This window comes from Macaca nemestrina, chromosome 2, assembly GCF_043159975.1.
Source record: "Macaca nemestrina isolate mMacNem1 chromosome 2, mMacNem.hap1, whole genome shotgun sequence".
Lineage (NCBI taxonomy): Eukaryota > Metazoa > Chordata > Mammalia > Primates > Cercopithecidae > Macaca > Macaca nemestrina.
The window spans coordinates 147657824-147675602 of record NC_092126.1 but is presented as its reverse complement, the minus strand read 5'-3'; the positions used below and the strand labels follow the sequence as shown (position 1 = coordinate 147675602).

At 41.1% G+C, this 17779-nt stretch overlaps 1 protein-coding gene across 3 annotated transcripts in view; it reads left to right on the top strand.

Moving 5' to 3' along the window:
• LOC105477646 (RAD18 E3 ubiquitin protein ligase) overlaps window positions 1-11482 on the top strand; it is an 82375-nt gene extending 70893 nt beyond the window's left edge. For all 3 annotated transcript variants that reach the window (XM_011734212.2, XM_011734210.2, XM_071092125.1), the window contains one exon: window positions 8901-11482. In XM_011734212.2, the coding sequence (XP_011732514.1) occupies window positions 8901-9003 (103 nt within the window). In that variant the 3' untranslated portion in view covers window positions 9004-11482. The remainder of the gene's footprint in view (window positions 1-8900) is intronic.
• Window positions 11483-17779: the final 6297 nt, after the last annotated feature.

Here is a 17779-nt window from a genome sequence, read left to right as displayed (position 1 = left end):
AAGGTAAAGATTTTCGGTTTACTACTTGTTTCTATATATTTCTGCTAAGAAATGGAATCCTATATAACTGTAGTTATGTATCAGATGTTATTTCTGTATGGATAAATTGTTCCTATGGGCAATTAATACACTCATGTATCACTTAACAATGGGGATACATCCAGAGAAATGTGATTTCATTATTGTGGGAACATCAGAGTATACTTACCTAGATGGTATAGCCCACCATACAGCTGGGCTCTAGGGTATATAGCATATTGCTCCTAGGCTACAAACCTGTACAGCGTGTTACAGTTAGGCATTTGTAATGCAACGGTACCTGTTAGTGTATCTAAACCTAGAAAAGGTACAGTAAAAACATACGTAATTTCCACAATGCAGCTAGAGCCATCTTTTCAAAATGCAAATCTGATCACTGTTACTCATCCCTCTGCTCTCTGTTACTCATCCCTCTGCTCTAAAAGTCTTGAATGGCCTCTTGTTCGTTTTAGGTTCAAGAAGGGACTCTTTAATATGCCTAAAAGGTGCTAAATGATTGGATCTCTTTCTCCAGACTCGTCTCTTATTATTTACTTCATATTCATATTCTCTCTGCTTCATCATATAGACGTCTTAGGTCCTCTTGCATGAAAAGCTCTCTCCCACCACAGAGCCTTTGAACTTGTCCCTCTACCCAGAGTGTTCTTTATTTTTTCATCTAGTTTACACCCCTACTCACCAGCTCAGGTTCTTCCTGGATCCAGTCCTCCTACTGTAGGTGCTTACGGCACTGTGTGCATCTCTTTCCAGCACATTTGTATGATTGTTTGTTTGCCCATCACTCCTACTGGTCTATAAGTTAGGCATTTTAACCCCACTGTCAGCATGAGCCTAACTCATAGTAAATACATGTGTGATCTCATTTAAATATAGCACTATTATATACTGTTATCCCTGTTTTACAGTGAGGAAACTGAGGCTAAAAGGGGTAAGTCTCCAGCCCAAGGTCATATAGCAATAAGTAATAAGTGATGGAGATGAGATTCTAACCTAATTGTCAAAAGTCAGCGTCCTCAACTATTAAACTCTACTATCTTTCCAAAGGAGGAGAGGTTTGCTGTGCAGTTGACATTTTGTCGTTTCGTAGCTGAATCACTAGGAGAGTGGAAAAGTATGGTGTATCCAGGGGATACATGGGTTTATTATGAAATATTTGGTGGTTCAAGCAGTAGCATTTTATGTAAGTTTGAGATTTTGGCTGCATTACTGTCTCTCACCTAAGCATTATTTAACTTTGAGCTCTGGAAGAGGAGGCAACTCCTTAGCTAACTACTTTCCTCTGTACCTCTTCATGTTGAACTAACCCTGACACTAGTGACTACGATGAGCCCAGAGTTCCTGAGCCCAAGCCTGTTCTTGATAATGATGATTTCTTAAAGTCATTACTACCAGAAAGCACTTAGAAAACAAATTCCACCATTTCACTTTTTAAAGCGAGAAAGATACAAGAGCTTGTCTAGCCCCACCCATTTGTTTTATAGAGAAGGAAGCTGGGCTCCAGAGAGGTAAACGGACCCTTGGTCAAGGTCCGAGGACTAGTTAGTGATACCACCAGGATCAGAATCCAGGCCTCCTGATTTCAGCAGAATATAGAATAAACAGCCTCAGTTCCTTCTAAGGAAGAACTTATGCTGTGATGTAGTTTTAAAAGCAGAATCAGGAAAAGCCTCCAGAGCTTTACTTTTCAACAAAATGTTACAGTTCTACAAATGCCCCTCTTAAGCTTATAGGCATTTTTTTTGTAGTACCACAAGTGGCATATTTGAGATATTAGTCCTGGAACATACCATATCAGTTCCAACACATTCTCTTAATTCCACAAATGATTTAGAGGTTTTGTTAGCAACACATGGCTCCATATAAAGCAGTGTTTTCGTAAGCAGCAGGAAACTTATTTTCTACAAACTGGTCTTGGAGTCTTATATCTACATTTTGTATTCTTTTATGAGATGATCAGTCAGGTGTGGCCACAAGAAGAGACACAGGAGAGGCTCAGGAAAACAAGTTTCATTATACTCATAGGTCCTAGAGACAGGACATGGCATACCATGCAGGTCCACAAGGGAAAGACACTAGCGTGGTCAGGAGGCAGAAGACAGGAACAAGGGTTGCGCTTTAGGCTAGGTCCCTGATTGGGGTTTTCTCAGGAAAGGCAAGGCAGGGTGGGGTGAACAGTGCAGGCCTGGCTAGTTCGAATAATTTCAGTGGCTCCAAGCTATAGGAGTGGTCCCTAGTTACCTAGAACCTGGCCCTGGCATGATTAAGCCAGAGGACTATTGCCTCTTAGGGTGTTGGGGCCAGATAGAGGAGGTGTGACTCTGGATTGGTTAGTTTGCATGTCACAGCCATACTCCTGGCTGGGCCCGTTGCTTTCTCTGAGAATTGACCAGCCTCTCCTGATGCCAGCAGAGGCAGTCTCTCCCCAGCTAGAAAGGCTGTATTATGATGTCAAAACATCATAATATATAGGAAACACACACACAGAATTTTTACTTAGCCTGTCTGATAGTTCCCTGGAAGACTCTACTTGCAAGACTATCTTTACTTTACCTGACTTGGAGCTTGCTCAAAAAAGGCTTCGAAAAGCCTTTTTTCTAAAGATGTTTGTTGAAAGCAATTAGAGGCATTTGACTAGCTTTGCAGCTGTCTGAGGTGGTAGATAACAGTTGGGGCAAATGATGTGCTAACCAAAAAGCAACAACAACAAGCTACAAGATATATTTACATTGAACAGAATGAAAGTAGGAAGAAAATGGTCCTGGTGTTACTTCACATTTTGGGGTCTCAGTTTCTTTACACATAAATGTGGGTAAAATATATATGCTTCAGTGAGTCTAAGCCCTTTGCTCCAGATCTGCTCCTCCTCCGGTGTCCCCTCTTCTCAGTGAATGGTAGGATCATAGTCTTCCACACTGTTCAAGGCAGAACCTAGCAATTATTTTAAACTTCTCACTCTCCCTTACCACTTACCTGCAGTCACTTGCAAAGTCCTACAGATAAGTGGTTCTCAGACTTAAAATCACCTGGAGGACTTGTTAGACTACAGATTAGTGAACTCCACCCCTAGATATTCTGATTCAGTAGCTTTAGGAAGGGGCTTAATGATTGGCATTTTAACAAGCTCCTAGGTATAGCTGGGGCTGCCTCTGTACTGTCTCAGTCTCTTTGTGCCACTGCTTACTCCTGCAGGTCCTTTACTTTCCAGCTTGCAGCAACCGCTGTCCAGCTGTCTCTCTGCCTCGGTCTATTACTAGTTCATTTTGCCAGTGAAATGTAACATACAGGTGTTTTCCCCCTTAGACTTTAAAGTAGCTCTCCACCATCCAAGGCTTTTCATGTTCTGGCCGCAGCCTACCTGGCTGGCTCATGGAATTTTATTCCCTCACTTCCCCACCCCACGACTGTGGCTTCAGCCAAGCTGCCAAGCTGAACCACTCGCAGTTGCCTCATGAGTTATGCTGCCCTGCCCCTGGCCTTTGTACATGCTGCTGCTTCTGTCCAAATTGCCCTTTCCCCTTTCTTCATCTAGATAGCAATTGACATTCCTTTCTTCATACTCTGTTCAGAAGCCCCTGATTTTGCTCCAGCAGCACTCTCACCCTTTCTAGTGAGTAAGTACACTGGATTTTAAATCCCTAGCACCTAGCACCATGCCTGGGCAGCCCAGCATAGGCACTCAATAAATATGTGAATGAATGAATGTGTCTGGCAGTCAGTCAGTCAATCAGTGTTTATGGGATCTGAATGTATTCACTAGTAGATTCTATGTTCTTACTTGGCTTCAAGAACCTGTGAATGAATAAGGATCACCACTGTAAACTAAAAATAAAATTTTAAGCCATCAGCTGACTGAACAGACTCCCCTGTTGGCCAAGGGGACCCATAGAAACCTTAAAAACAGTCCCTGGCCATGACAGCACAGGAGATCAGACATGCTTCATCATACCTCCTCCCTTTTGCAGTGTAGACAAAACAACTGGCCAACATTAATGTTAGAATAGAGATCATAGGACTGACAGAACATATTTTTTTGTGGCAATAAAATACCAAATTATAGACAGGAGCTAAGGCTATTATACCTGCTCCCTTTTGCAGTGTAGACATAACAACTGGCCAACATTAATGTTAGAATAGAGATCGTAGGACTGACAGAACATATTTTTTTGTGACAATAAAATACCAAATTATAGACAGGACCTAAGGCCATGCGAAGCAAGGGTTAAGTAAATCACCCTACACTTAAAGAGTAATTATGTTCTAATTGCTACAAGGCTTTTCTTTTTTTCTAGCAGCTAAACAAGCACTGGCCTTGAGATAAACAATGTTAAAACAATTGTAGCACATCTACTGCCGGAAGCTGACTAACTGACCCTCTGTTCCACAAGCTATAACTATATAGCATTGGTTTGACAAGAGACTGATTTCAGTAACTTTCTTCTGATAAGAGACCACTGATCATGGACTGGTTCTGGCCAGTTTTATAGTGGCTGAGCAGTTGGGTGCCTTTGTGTCCTAAAAAGACCTTTTGACATATTTGGCCTAATTGTAATGTATTTAAATATTAAGTCTCCACCCCAGAATGAACATGGGTTGTGTGTAACATGCATGCATGCATTAGGACATGCATTAGAACCCCCCTTTATGAATAATCATAGCTCCTCCAGTAACGTGTTGAATATGTATGTTTGGGCCACACATTCACCATAAATCCCTTTTCCCTCTTCCTCTCCCTTACAGTACCTGTCTTTTGGGCTCTGCCGGAGTTAACACTTCTCAGCCTTGTCGGAGTGGTCACCTTACAGGCTGTAATTGTTTATAAGAAATAAAGGCTCCTTTCCAAATTTGTAAATTTGATTTTTAAGCTAACACCACTTAAAAACCTTGCTAACTCTTCGTGTCTATCTCATAGTGCCTTTAAAATAAAATTTTAGAAAATAACTTTCTCTAATCTTATAAAATCAGAAAAGGAAGAATTATTTTCTCTATTAATAGTCTACATTTCATCTTAAACCCATGAGAACTTGTTTGCATGCACTTATGAGCCTGTCATGTTTGTTAAATGATACAATTACTGTAATTGAAAGTACTTGCAGCAGGAAAACAGTGAATCTCATGTTTAAAAAAATGAATAAAAGGAAACTCAGGCCTGTTTACAGTGGTCCTTGATCTGACCACTCTCTCTATGATCAACATGAGGCAAGGAGAGCCACACACCAGGAGATTCTTTCTATGGACCTACCAAGAAGGAAAGTAGGTCATCCTGGAAATAATGTGTATTGGAAGCAGGTTAATAATGAATGGCTGGCTCTCCTAAGGCATGTTTTTGCATTCAATAGATTCAGTACTTTAACAGTAGATAGATTCAGTACTTTAACGGTAGATGCCTCACTGTGGCCCTCCCCAGGAATATCCTCTCATCTGGCTAACATGCTATTGTCAAATTTTACTAAAAGAAATTCATTAGTAATACCTGCTGGAGACCAAGAATTTTAAAACCTGCTGCACCTGTGAGATCTTACTAAGTGTTATTCCAGTAAGTCAATGTGTTACATGCATGGAAAAAAATATGGGTTGGGTTATTCTATTAGGATTCTTGCATCTTAGGGGATGAGGTGTTTTAGAGAGTGTTCTGGGAGTACCACTGAAATACTCCTTGCCAGGAACTCCCCTCCTAAGGAAGTGGAAGAAGTATAGATGACTTCTTCCGCTACCTCAATAGCTGTGTCTGTTGCCAGCTATCATAAAGGCAAATCAAAGAGGGGAAACATGGAAAGAAAATATTACTGAAAAATGTTAAAGGATTATTAAAAACAAGGTATGAGAATAAAGAGCAATAAAATAGAAGTTAAAAGTAAGGAGGAACATCCCACTAAATTTTAAGCCTTAAAAATAATCAGAAGTCAAATAAGTAAATGATAATAAAACATTAAGATAAAAAATTTGACATGGTGAAAGTTGAGAGATTTTTAAGAACATAAACTAAAACATGAAAAAAAGTAAAAATGATAAGAGTGATAGCAGAAATGGTGGAAATTCTCTGCTCCATAAATGCAGTAATAAAACTGCAAAAATTGTCGGATTCAACTTTTCGGAAAACTCTGAACATTAACCAAAGGCAGCAGCACTTTAGGGGGCATTTATTCATGAAAATGTCTGAATCTCAGTGAGAACAGTGAGTTTTGTGGTGATTCATCTGGTTTTGTTCTCATCCTTCTCTCTCTAGTTCCTCTGTGGCCTTGGGAGCCAACAGTCTGCAATCATGGTGAGGACCAGCAGGCTGACAGCCTGCAGAGAAGGCAGAGTAGGGTTGGAGCCCCTTTAAAGCCACATTCCTGGAGAATTTTTACTTAGCCTATCTAATGGTTCCCTGGAAGACTCTGCTTGCCAAGACTATCTTTACTTTACCTGACTTGGAGCTTGCTCACTTCAAAAAGCCTTTTCTCTAAGGGTATTTGTTGAATGCAGTTAGAGATGTTTGGCTAGCTTTGTAGCTGTCTGAGGTGGTACATAACAATTGGGGCAAATGATATGCTAACCAAAAAGCCTAATAGTAAAAGCTGAAAAGTAAGATTTCCATGGGGGTTTTGAACAGCTGTAAAATATTACTGGGAATCTAGAGGGTCACTCTCATTCATAGAGCTTCTGTGCATACTTAGGATAGACCTAAGGAAGCACTAAGCTTTCACCCCTGGTTAACCATGAGGCTGTGTGCAAGCAGGAAGTAGAGGCTAAGGCAGAGTTGTCCACTGAGTGTTGAGTGAATGTTGATTGCATGCCCCAGCATGCACACAGAGCCCCTCAGCAAAGACTGGTTTTGCTAAGAGTTTCTGAATGATACTGGTTCCAGAGGTCTAAGGAACTGTTCAATCATTAGTGGACTACAAAGCTAATCAAGCAGACACTTTTAGTTGCCATACACAACGAAGAATACGTATTTATAGGATTGGTTTAGAAACGTCACTAAACAATAATAGCAAACAGCAACAACAACAAATCCTGGAGAGATCTTATTGGTTGGTTGTTTATTTTTGGTATTTATCATGATTGGGGTTCTTTGACCAACTTTGATCTTGATTTGATGTGTTTCAAATTTTTAGAAAATCCACAGCCATATGTATTTACATACTTATTTTCCACAGTTCTTCCTCTCCTTTCTTCCAGGCATTCCAGTTACACACATATTATGCCATTTTTATTGTCTCACAGCTCTGGCTGCTCTATTCTATGTGCACACCCTCACACACTCCTTTTTCTCTTTGTATCTTAATCTGGATGGTTTTTATTGACATCTTCAAATTCACTAAGTCTTTTTATCAACTTTATGTATTACACTTAAAGCCTTTTGAAGGAATTTCCATCTCAAAATGGGTTTTTTTCCTTGCATTATTGTGTATCATACTTTTTGAATGCTGGCCATACAGTGAAGGACCATAGGGACTGAGGTCAATAGTGTTTGTGCCTAGAAATGGGTATCCTTCTATTGGGTCATTAGTGTTGGGAGTTGAGCCAGGTAATTCAGAGTTGACCTGGATTGGAGTTTCCTAGTGACTAATGTGACCTTCAGTGCATCCACTTCAAGTTACTCTAGCAGATGTCTGCTTTGACTTCTGCTTAGTGTTGGGGCTGGATTGCCAGAGGGTTTGTCTCACTGATTTTACTCCCATTTTCCTTTCCGTCATGCTTACTTGCCTGCACCCCATAGGGGCATATCTTCACCTTGTTCGTGTCTCTCCCTCAGCCATTTCCTGCTCCTGCTTATTGCTTGGTGCTACGCTCATGGTGGGAAACAGCCAGGGTTCACTGTTATCTCAGTCCAGCCTGAGTCTTAGGTAGGCCCTGTGAGCTTAGGGATGGGCCTTTCTCAGCACTTCTGCCTCCTCCCATGGTATCAGGCTACCTTGACCAAACCTCTGCTTGGTGTCAGTGTAAGGTCATCAGCTGGAGATGATTTTCTGCCCCTCCTGTAAGGTAGAGGTTTTAGTTTCTACATTTCCCCTGCCGCAGTGAATCTTTGCCTGCGTCCCTGCAAATGAGGTCATATGCCTCCCCTTGAGACAGACTGATTTCACCTCTGTTCCTTCTCCAGAGGCCATGGGTCTTTGCCAGAGCCCCAGAGTGAGTTTCCTATGTTTCCCTCAGCAATTGAAAAGCTTATGCTTCATGGGAGAGAAGCATTCAAGAAAGCAGGCAGGACTTCTTCTTGTCCCCAGTAGCCACTGAAGTGGCCCCTCTCCATTCTCCTGCCCTGCTCCCAGTCTTCTTGTGAGCACCTGACGGAGGCTCGTGGAAAAGAGCTGGCAAGTGTGTGCAGACTCTCCTTGTGTCAGTGGCCCGCAGTACTAGCCTGTACTTAAGAAATTAGGAAAATCTTAGCTGATTCTTCTTCCCTGTTTGTATGGTAGCCACCTCGTTCTCCAACACTCTGCCAAAAGTGAGAGACGTGTGGCCCATCTTTGGAGGGGCATATTTTTCTTTGGAATTTTGCTTTCTTAGTTCCTTTACAACCTCAGGTCTCTGAAGGATCAAGAAGAGTTAAGATTTTGTTAGACTGCCTGGCTTTTTCTTGTTAGGATGGGAGCAGCTTTTTGTTTACCTTTTCTTTTCCAGTCCTCTACATGCTAAACAGAAGCATAAAACTCCTAAATTTTAATTCAGCAAAAGGGACTATCTGTAATCCTTGCTAATTCACTAATTCATAAAGTGGAAATACTAATAATAACAATTATGAATTCATCCACAGAATAGAGGGTTATTTCGAGGTTTTAATGAAATAATACCTGTGGAAACACTTGTAAACTAGAAACTGCTGTAGAATAATAATCATTACTTTCTAAGATGCCATTTCTTTTTTCTGTCTTCAGAAACGATCTTCAAGACACAGAAATAAGTCCAAGACAGAATCGCCGCACAAGAGCCGCTGAAAGTGCTGAGATTGAACCAAGAAACAAGCGTAATAGGAATTAGTGTGGGCTTTTGCTGACTTTTCAAATGCAGTGATTAGAATAAGGTACTTTTGGTTGCCACAGACAGATTTCCTGTTTATAAATGCCCAAGGAAAGATGCTAAATTCTAAATATTATGGTTAGCTGATGTTCATTCTTTTCTGCTTTTCCAGAGGGGAAAAATATTACAAAGTATCTGTACTTGGTCAGTTGCCTCCTTCCTCTAAAACATCTCTATCTAAAAATACTGACATTTTACACAAGCACCAGCTTTGCAGAGTAGGCAGACTCTTTGGCACTTTGGCAGAGGGATTTGGTTTGGTTTGGTATGGTTTGGTTTGATATCTAAATTTCAGAATGTCCTTAGGCCATTCTCCTTCTCTTCCCTGGAGAATCCAACCTCACAAAAGGATTCTTTCAACCTCTTTATTACAAGAAACAGTTGAGTTAAATGTTTATGTTTTTGGAAAGGCAGGATGTCAGTTCACATCCTTGGTGTGTGTAAGTACCAATGCAGGCCACCACCATGCCTGTGGTACAGCAGCTCCATGATGGTTGTTGCCCGAGGTTAATGTAGTTGTTTGTTAGACCTGTGTCTTACACATTTCTCAGAGTAAGATATTAGTATTATAATTTAAAGCCACAACAGTCAGAAAGTCACAATAACTTAGAAACATTGCACATATTCTTCTGAAATAGCACTTAAAAATGATTAGTGTATTTTTTCACTTGGGTCAATCAAATCTGTAACACTGAATCCAAGCTATTAAACAAAAAAAATATGCAATGAATGAATTTTGTAAATGAATAGAGTGTATCAGTTTACAATAATGTTCTTAAAACAGGATCCTCTGGATAGCTGAGTATGGGTTAGAAATCATTGAAATGGATTGGTCAGAAATTGCTATCTGTGTGTAAAATGTCTACCAGTAGCCAGATGCTTCCGGAGTTCATAATGCCTCTCTGGCATTTCAGAGCCAGCATTCCCCAACTCCCACCCCTCTGCCACCACCCAACCCAAACACATCATCTTTCAAATGAGATGACAGCAAATGCAGCAATGTTAAGACAAGAAATTTGTAATTTGCCAGGTTCAACATTTATGACCTCCCCATTCCAAAGACTGTCTCTGTTGACCTTGGCTTTTTGATGTGCTTTGGGGTTTCTGATAATGTGCAGAGTCTCATTATGGCTGAGAGTTTAGTGTTTTCACAGTGAAGTCCAGACATTTGATTTCTTTATGAGTTCCTTGTGTTAGAAATGACTATAGAAAAATTTGTCATAATAATTTCATTTGCTTGAAATCCTTAATGGTGCATTAAGGAAACTAAAAGCACCACTTACCAAATCCATCAGCAGAACTGATGTGAGGTAAGTGAGCATGTCAAACAAAATTGGGGCTCACATGACTATATTTATGTCACTGAGTTGTCAGAAATTATGTCAAAATGAAAACTGCTTGTTTCATGACAAATTACACAGTCTGTAAATTAAACTGGAAGTAATTACTACTTTAACTGCAGCAAAAGGAGTTTGTGAGGGAGTGGTGAGACCCAAGACTGGGAAAGCAGGCACATGAGTTCATTCAGCAAATATTTAGTTATCTACTTAGTTATATATCTGTCACTGTACTGACACTGGGAATATAAAGGTGGCCAAAGATCAGCTAGAACAGTGGTTCCCAGTGGGGTGGGCAGAAAGATTTTGCCCCCCAGGAGATAGCTGGCAATGTGTGGAGACACTTTTGGAGGTGGAGGGTGGTGAGGGGTACTACCAGTATCAATGGGTGGAGGCCAGGGATGGTGCTAAACATCCAACCCTCACGTGTTAGTTTGCCAGGGCTGGCATCACAAAATACTACAGACTGGGAAGCTTAAACAACAATTCTGGAGGCTGGAAGTCCAAGATCAGTAGGGTTTCTTCTTCGGCCTCTCTCCTTGGCTTCCAAACAGTGGCCTTCTTCCGGCGTCCTTGCATGGTCTTTTCTCTGTGTGCACATGACTGTGCAGGACTGGTGTCCTGATTTCTTATAGGGACAGCAGTCATTGGATCAGGGCCCATGCATATGGCCTCATTTTACTTTAGTTACCTCTTTTTTAGGTAGAGGACCCTATCTCTCAATACCGTCACATTCTGAGATACTGACAGTTAAGACTTCCAGCATATTTAGTGGCAGGGGTTGGGGGGCACACTTTAGCCCAGAACACTCCACAGTAAAGAACTATCCAGTCTAAAATATCAGTTGTGCCAAGATTGAGAAACCTGTAATGTAAAGGAACTCCCAAGTCTACCTGAAAAATAAGGTCTAAAGAGCTTTTGTTGAGCACTATCTGTTAGCACTTAGCATATGTTTAATATTCATACATTGAAAGAAATGTATGTTTATATCCATCTGACAAAGATTAAGGAACTTAGAGTAAGTGGTAGATCCAGAATTGAAACTGATAAACTTCTGGTTCTAAAATTCACCTTTTGTGAAAATACAGTTCTCACCAAACTTACAGTAATTCACTGGTTATTAACTCTTTCTACCTCCTCACTCCCCTCAAAGTTATAACATCTCCCATCAACGTCAGCTCAGAATGGCAGTGATGCTTATGGTTTGTGGGGGTGCGGGTGAGCTGCTGGATGCATTTTAGATGGCCTAGTATGCCAAGCCATCCTTTCATCCTCTACACTCGTCTTTTTTTCGACCTAATGAAAGAATTCATACACGTAAGACCATGTATATAATATAGGGAGGTTCGCCTTTAAAAACAAAATCGTATGGTAAAGACTGATATGTCAACAGGAATAGACAAAATAGAGAAAGCTAGAACTGGGGAAAAAAACCCCATAAACAGTGAATTTCAAACTTCTTCGCATCCGATAAAAGAAAGTAGCAGTGATTCAAATGAGAAACACTTCTGTTATGTACATATTATAAAAGTATGAACATAAGAGGGAAAACCACAACCATTACATTTTTTTTTACCATTTCAATAATTTTTTTTTGGTTTTTAGTCTGTTTTTTAGACATCTTTAAGAACAACTATCTGAGGCTGTAAACGAGTATTTATATTAACACCCATGATACTGATTTTATGCTCCCTACCTGCACTGAGACCTTAAAGGGGGCATTTCTCCATTCCTTCTGTGTATTTCTGGGTATCCCCAGGTTCAGATATTCAGAATACAGATACAAGTCCATGCTTGCATATGTTGCTGCTCCCCTGACAGACTTCTACCAGCATCTGCCCTCCTTACTGCTGCTCTGTCACGTGCACTGCGGCTGGTCCTGCTGGAAAGTCCTACCTTGCCTAGGACACCATCCCCAATACAGCCCCAACATGCAAACCTGCCAAGTGCTAGGGCAGCCCTGCCTTCCTGTCCATTTCAGTCTCCTGGCCTTGCTGTGTTCCAAGTGGAAATGGGAGTGTGCTTTCCCGGTTTGCTAGTGTACTTACTGTCACCCGGACCACAGTGTCCTGTGCAAAAATTTGCTTCTTCTCTCTTCCCCTTTCCCTCTTTCTTCTTTCTCTCCCCCCACCCTTTTTTTTTCTTCTTTCCCCTTACCCTTCTTTCCTTTCTTCTCTTCCTCTCCTTCCTTCCTTCAACTATTAGGACTATATGTCAAGTAATATGCAAAACAAAGACAGGTCCTGCCCTGATGAAGCTTGTAGACCAGAAGGGAAGATGAGCATTAAGTAATTATATAGATTAATGTACAACTGTGATGAGTGCAACAAAAGAGAGGTTCATGGCACTATCAAACATACAGTGGAGGGATTTTGTTTTTGCCTATAAACTCTTGCCATAAAAAAGCTTGAAAATCAGTCCAGGGGGACAGTGTTAATCACCATGTTCTTTCCTTATCCTTGTCTCCCCCAAAATTCATGTGTTGAAACTTAACAAGAAGTGGGAACTTTAGGATGTGATTAAGTTGTGAGGGCAGAGCCCTTATAGATGGGGTCACGGTCCTTCTAAAAGGGGTTGAGGGAGTGGTTTTGTTTCCTTCCATCCCTTCCGCCACATGAGGACACAGTCTTCGTTCCCTCTGGTGGACTCAGCAGCAACGCACCATCTTGGAAGTAGAGAGCGGTCTTCACCAGACGCCGAATCTGGAATCTGCCAGTGCCTTGATCTTGGACTTCCCAGCCTCCATACCTGTGAGAAATAAATTTATATTGTCTATAAATTACCCAGTCTGTAGTATTTTCTTCTGGCAGTACGAATGGACACCCAGGAACTGATGTGTGCATCTTCTGACTCCTTTGGTTCTAAAATACAAAATATTGAAGTAAAATTATGGAAGTCAGCTCATGCTAGTAAGTGCCTGTGTGTCTGCCAACTTCCCAATAGTATCAAGAGAAGCTGGACAAGTCAGAATTTCGTATCACCTATCCAGGATCACCTCCATAAACACACACACACACACACACACACACAGTGCTTTAATTTGTCACAGATAGATTCCACAGTGCATTATCAATTCTATTTAATGATTGTATAACAATCCATCCGGATCGTGTGCCATTTGGCACAGACATTCTACTCTTGGACATTTAGGTTACTTCCAGTTTTTTCCAATTACAAATAATTTAGAAGGCATCATGGTGCATATAGTTTTTTCCATGTATATGATTACTTCCTTAGATTATATTCTCGGAACTAGAATTATTGGGACCTTAGCTTTTAATAAAATATATGGCCAGGTTTTCAAAACAGGATACCAAAGTATTCTGAAGGAGTTTTTTTCTCTGGGTCTTAATGGGTTTTAAGAATCACATTGGAGCTCATCAGTGTCAATGTCACAGCAAATGCAAGGCTTTCATTTAACTATCAAAGCTGAGAGTCCAAAATTGAAAGGGACTAAAACAAAACAATTCTATGGAATTATAAACAAACAAAGACCAACAATACTTTTCGTGTTCTAATGTAATAGAAAGTTAGATAGGTTCTAGTTATCTCTAGTTTCAAATTAGAGATATACAATAGGTTGTGTATCCTTAATTTGAAAATCTGAAATCGGAAATGCTCTGAAATTGGAAACTTTTTGAGTGCTGACATGACACTCAAACCCTCACTGGAGCATTTTGGATTTCAGATTTTTTGGATTAGGGATGCTTAACTGGTAATTATGATGCAAATATTCCAAAATGCATAATCTGAAACACTTTTTGGTCCCAAGCATTTTAGATAAGGGATACTCAACTTGTATTTAAGGTCTTTCAGGGGAATGGCTAAGAAATAACTTCTATAGTATTTCACACCCGGTCCTTGGATAGCAGCTGGATACATTTTCTGGCAAGATTCTAGAGCTGCTCTTACTCTAGTGCTCTCCAAAGAAGCCAGCTGGTTTGGTGTCAAATGAATAGACGGCAAGGCTGACATTCTATTGTAAATGTCTTTTCTTGAATGGGAGTCAGGTAGGCAGCAAGCAGGGAATTTTTTTGGTCCCCATAATATAACTTCGGAATTACAAGCACATAGTTGAAACCCCAGGATTCCACATGACGTTTGTTTCCATTTGGGTCACGTAAGAACTGCATCACGGTCTTAAAAGAATTGTATCATATCTTTTATGTAATAGCTGATTTTGAACAGCACTGACTTTCTCATGCCTAATAAGTCTTCACTGCAAAATGCACTTTCTAGGGAACATTACTGAATGAGCTATTTTAATATAACTATTTGAATGTTAAAGACTATCATCTACTGAAAACATTTTGGCAACATAAGTGATGAATTTCTGAAAGCATGACATCTACATAGAATAATTTGTCTCCTACTTGCAATACATGGTATTGTGTTACTTAGGTTAAAAACCTAAAGAAGGGGGTGGGGCTAAGAGAACCATTATGGTAGCATAATGTAAGGCCCAAATCTGATTGTCGAGAGACTATTCTTACCCACTTTGTCACAGTTTTGTAGAATACAGTCTTCATAGAAGCATATTTGTCTAGATGTATTTTGGGACCATTGCTGATTTCTATCCAGAAAGGGAAAATAGTTGAATAAATGCTAAAAGTCATAACCTGGTCAAGGGCTGGTTTTTTTTTTTTTTTTTTTTTTTTTTCCAAAGTAAAAGAATATCGTAGTGATGAACTGTGGGATGGTTCTGTTTTAAACCAGCTCAGCTTGTCCTTCATGCAAGATACATTCAGAGATCCAGATTTCTCTTTGTTAAGTTGTGATGGGCCAAAATACTTACTAAAGGGTGCTCTTTAGTAAGAATGGAATGGAACCCTGAAGAAAGGAGTGGTATACAAAAAGCAGTGGTGAGTAAATACGTTGGTAAACACACTGGTAAGTTTTAAGTAAATACAGATTTGGGGATGGGGAGTGGAGAGTGGTTAAAACAAGGTGGAAATAAAATAGTAGATAATCATGTGAGACATGGAAGATCAGAATATCAAGGTATTCTGAGGCTCTTGGTATTAGTATTGTTTGGGAGGCATCGACCTACTTTGAACTCTTAAGACTCCATTTTAAGGTTTTAAAGGCAACTCTTAGTGAACACCTGTTTCCAGAAAATGGGTTTCAGGAAAACTTGATAAAACCACTGAAGCAGAAAAGATTAGAAGAACAAGGAAAAGCATGGTGAATAGAAAATACGAAATAAGATGGTCCAATAACCCCAAGTGTATCAATAATCACTATCCCTGTAAATGATTAAACTGAACTCTTAAGAGTAGCCAGTGTTTATTAAGTGTGTAGTACATGCCAGGGCTAAGGGCTTTGCCAGTGTTAACTCAGTCATCGCAACAACCCTGTTGTACAGATAAGGAAACGAGACAAAGGTTAAGACGCGTTCCCACAATAATATGGGACAGTTTCTCAGGTTGGATTTTTAGGAAACAATCTAGCTTTATGCAGTTTACAAGAAACAATCACACAGAAAGCAAAAAGGCAGGAAAAGATACCAGCCAAAGCTAATTAAGTGTAGCAATGGTTGTAACAAATTCATGTGTATATTTTTTTCATTTTGCTCTGGATTTGTGGAAACTTGTTATGGGAAATTGGGACTTGGATTAGCTTTTAAGAAGAGATGCAGTTTCAGAAGAGATGCATTAGCAGAAGAGTACAGAGAATGCCGGAGATGTAAAATGACGTCAGGGTGAGGTAAGGAACAGTCATTGCTGGAGGGAACTAAGGGCTTGCTGTATAGGAATGTGGTGTGCTGCCACCTTCCCCTTCTCTTTCCTCTTGGTGTGCTCCTTTCACCAAATGCTGTCCTTCAACGGAAGGAGCCAAAGCTCCTCCTCTAATATAACTTTCTCTCACCCCATTTTCACCAAAATCTCCACTCAGTAAAGGAAAACAATGTCATTGCATGGATATTCATTTAATGAATACCGTGTTAGGATGTAATAATAAAGAATGTACAAGAAAGAAGCACTCCCTGCCCAGAGAGCTGCCTGTCTGACTAATCCAGTTCTAGGAGTGGGTCACTTTCCCTCCCCCGGCCCCTGCTCCCTCATCTTGATATAAAATAGGGCATTTGAACTAGACTCTAGACTATCAAGAGCTGGAGGGAGCCTCATCTATCATCTAGCTCAATCTCCTCTTTTAACAGATTGGAAAACAGATTCAGTGGGTGCCTAAGACATAGGGTGTCTTCTGGCTGTAATGTTTCAAGTACCTAAGGCTCAGGTGGAAGTTCTGGCCAAGACACTCCTGCATCAGTTGGAGGGATTAGTAGCCCTCTCTGTGTGCTCTGCCCACAAATAAGACCTGGACTTAGAGGGCGTCACAGAAGGCAGCAGGGGAAACCCACTGCTCCAGCCAAGGGGACAGGAAGGCAGCACTTGGATGTTTCTACATGGTGACTTTGAATACTCCTGAGACTAGAAATCCAGGGAAGTCAAGGCCCAGCCATCTGCTAGCTGTGGTGACCCTGCTCACTCCCTGGGTTGAGGGTCCAGGAACCTAGCAGCAGCCTCACCGAAGACAGGACTGTGCCCTCTCTTGCTTCTAAGGAGAGTCCATCCAGGCCTTGAGTTTCAGACAGGAAGTGTTGAGGGTGAGGGCAATTGACCAGCTTCAAACTCCTCAAGCCCCCTTAGGTGAAAAAGGATAATCCTTGTAAGGGGTGAGAAAGAGGGGTTTGTATTTCCAGGCCTTTCTATCCAGTGGATTCTTAAACCATTCACCACCCACCCCTTCCAAACCCAGGCCACCTGATTGTCAATCACTTTTCTCTTAAGAGGCGCTGTCTCACTATGTTGCCCAGGCTGGAGAGCAGTGGCGATTCACGGTGCCATCACAGTGTACTGCAGTCTCAAACTCCTGGGCTCTAGTAATCCTCCTGCCTCGGCCTCCTGAGTAGCTAGAACTGCAGGCAGGGGCCACCATGCCCAGCTCTTTGATCGCCTGTAACAGATTCTTTCCCCATCACACCTCCGTGCTGGCCCCCAGTCATGCTCTTGCCCTCCTGTACCACCACTGAATCCCTGCTTTAGGAGCTCTGACCTCCTATTCGTATCTGTCCCCACACCAACAACTCTTTGACCACCCCCCCTTCCAGTGACCTTCATTCCTGTAACCTTGCTACTTTTTCACTGTTCATCATCCCGGGCCCCACATACATGTCCTTACATCCATATTATCCAGTTCAGATTCCATGGCCCATCACAGCCATTCCCTTGCCTCTCCCCTCCACCACATTTGCCTGGTCCTCATGTTTTCCTGCCACCTATCTAGTTACTCTTTCTCAGTCTCCTTTGCTCAAGCCTCTTTCTCTGCTTGACTTCTAACCATGAATGAGAAGTGCCCCAGAGACTAGTCTCTGACTGTCTTCTCTAGCTATGTCTTCT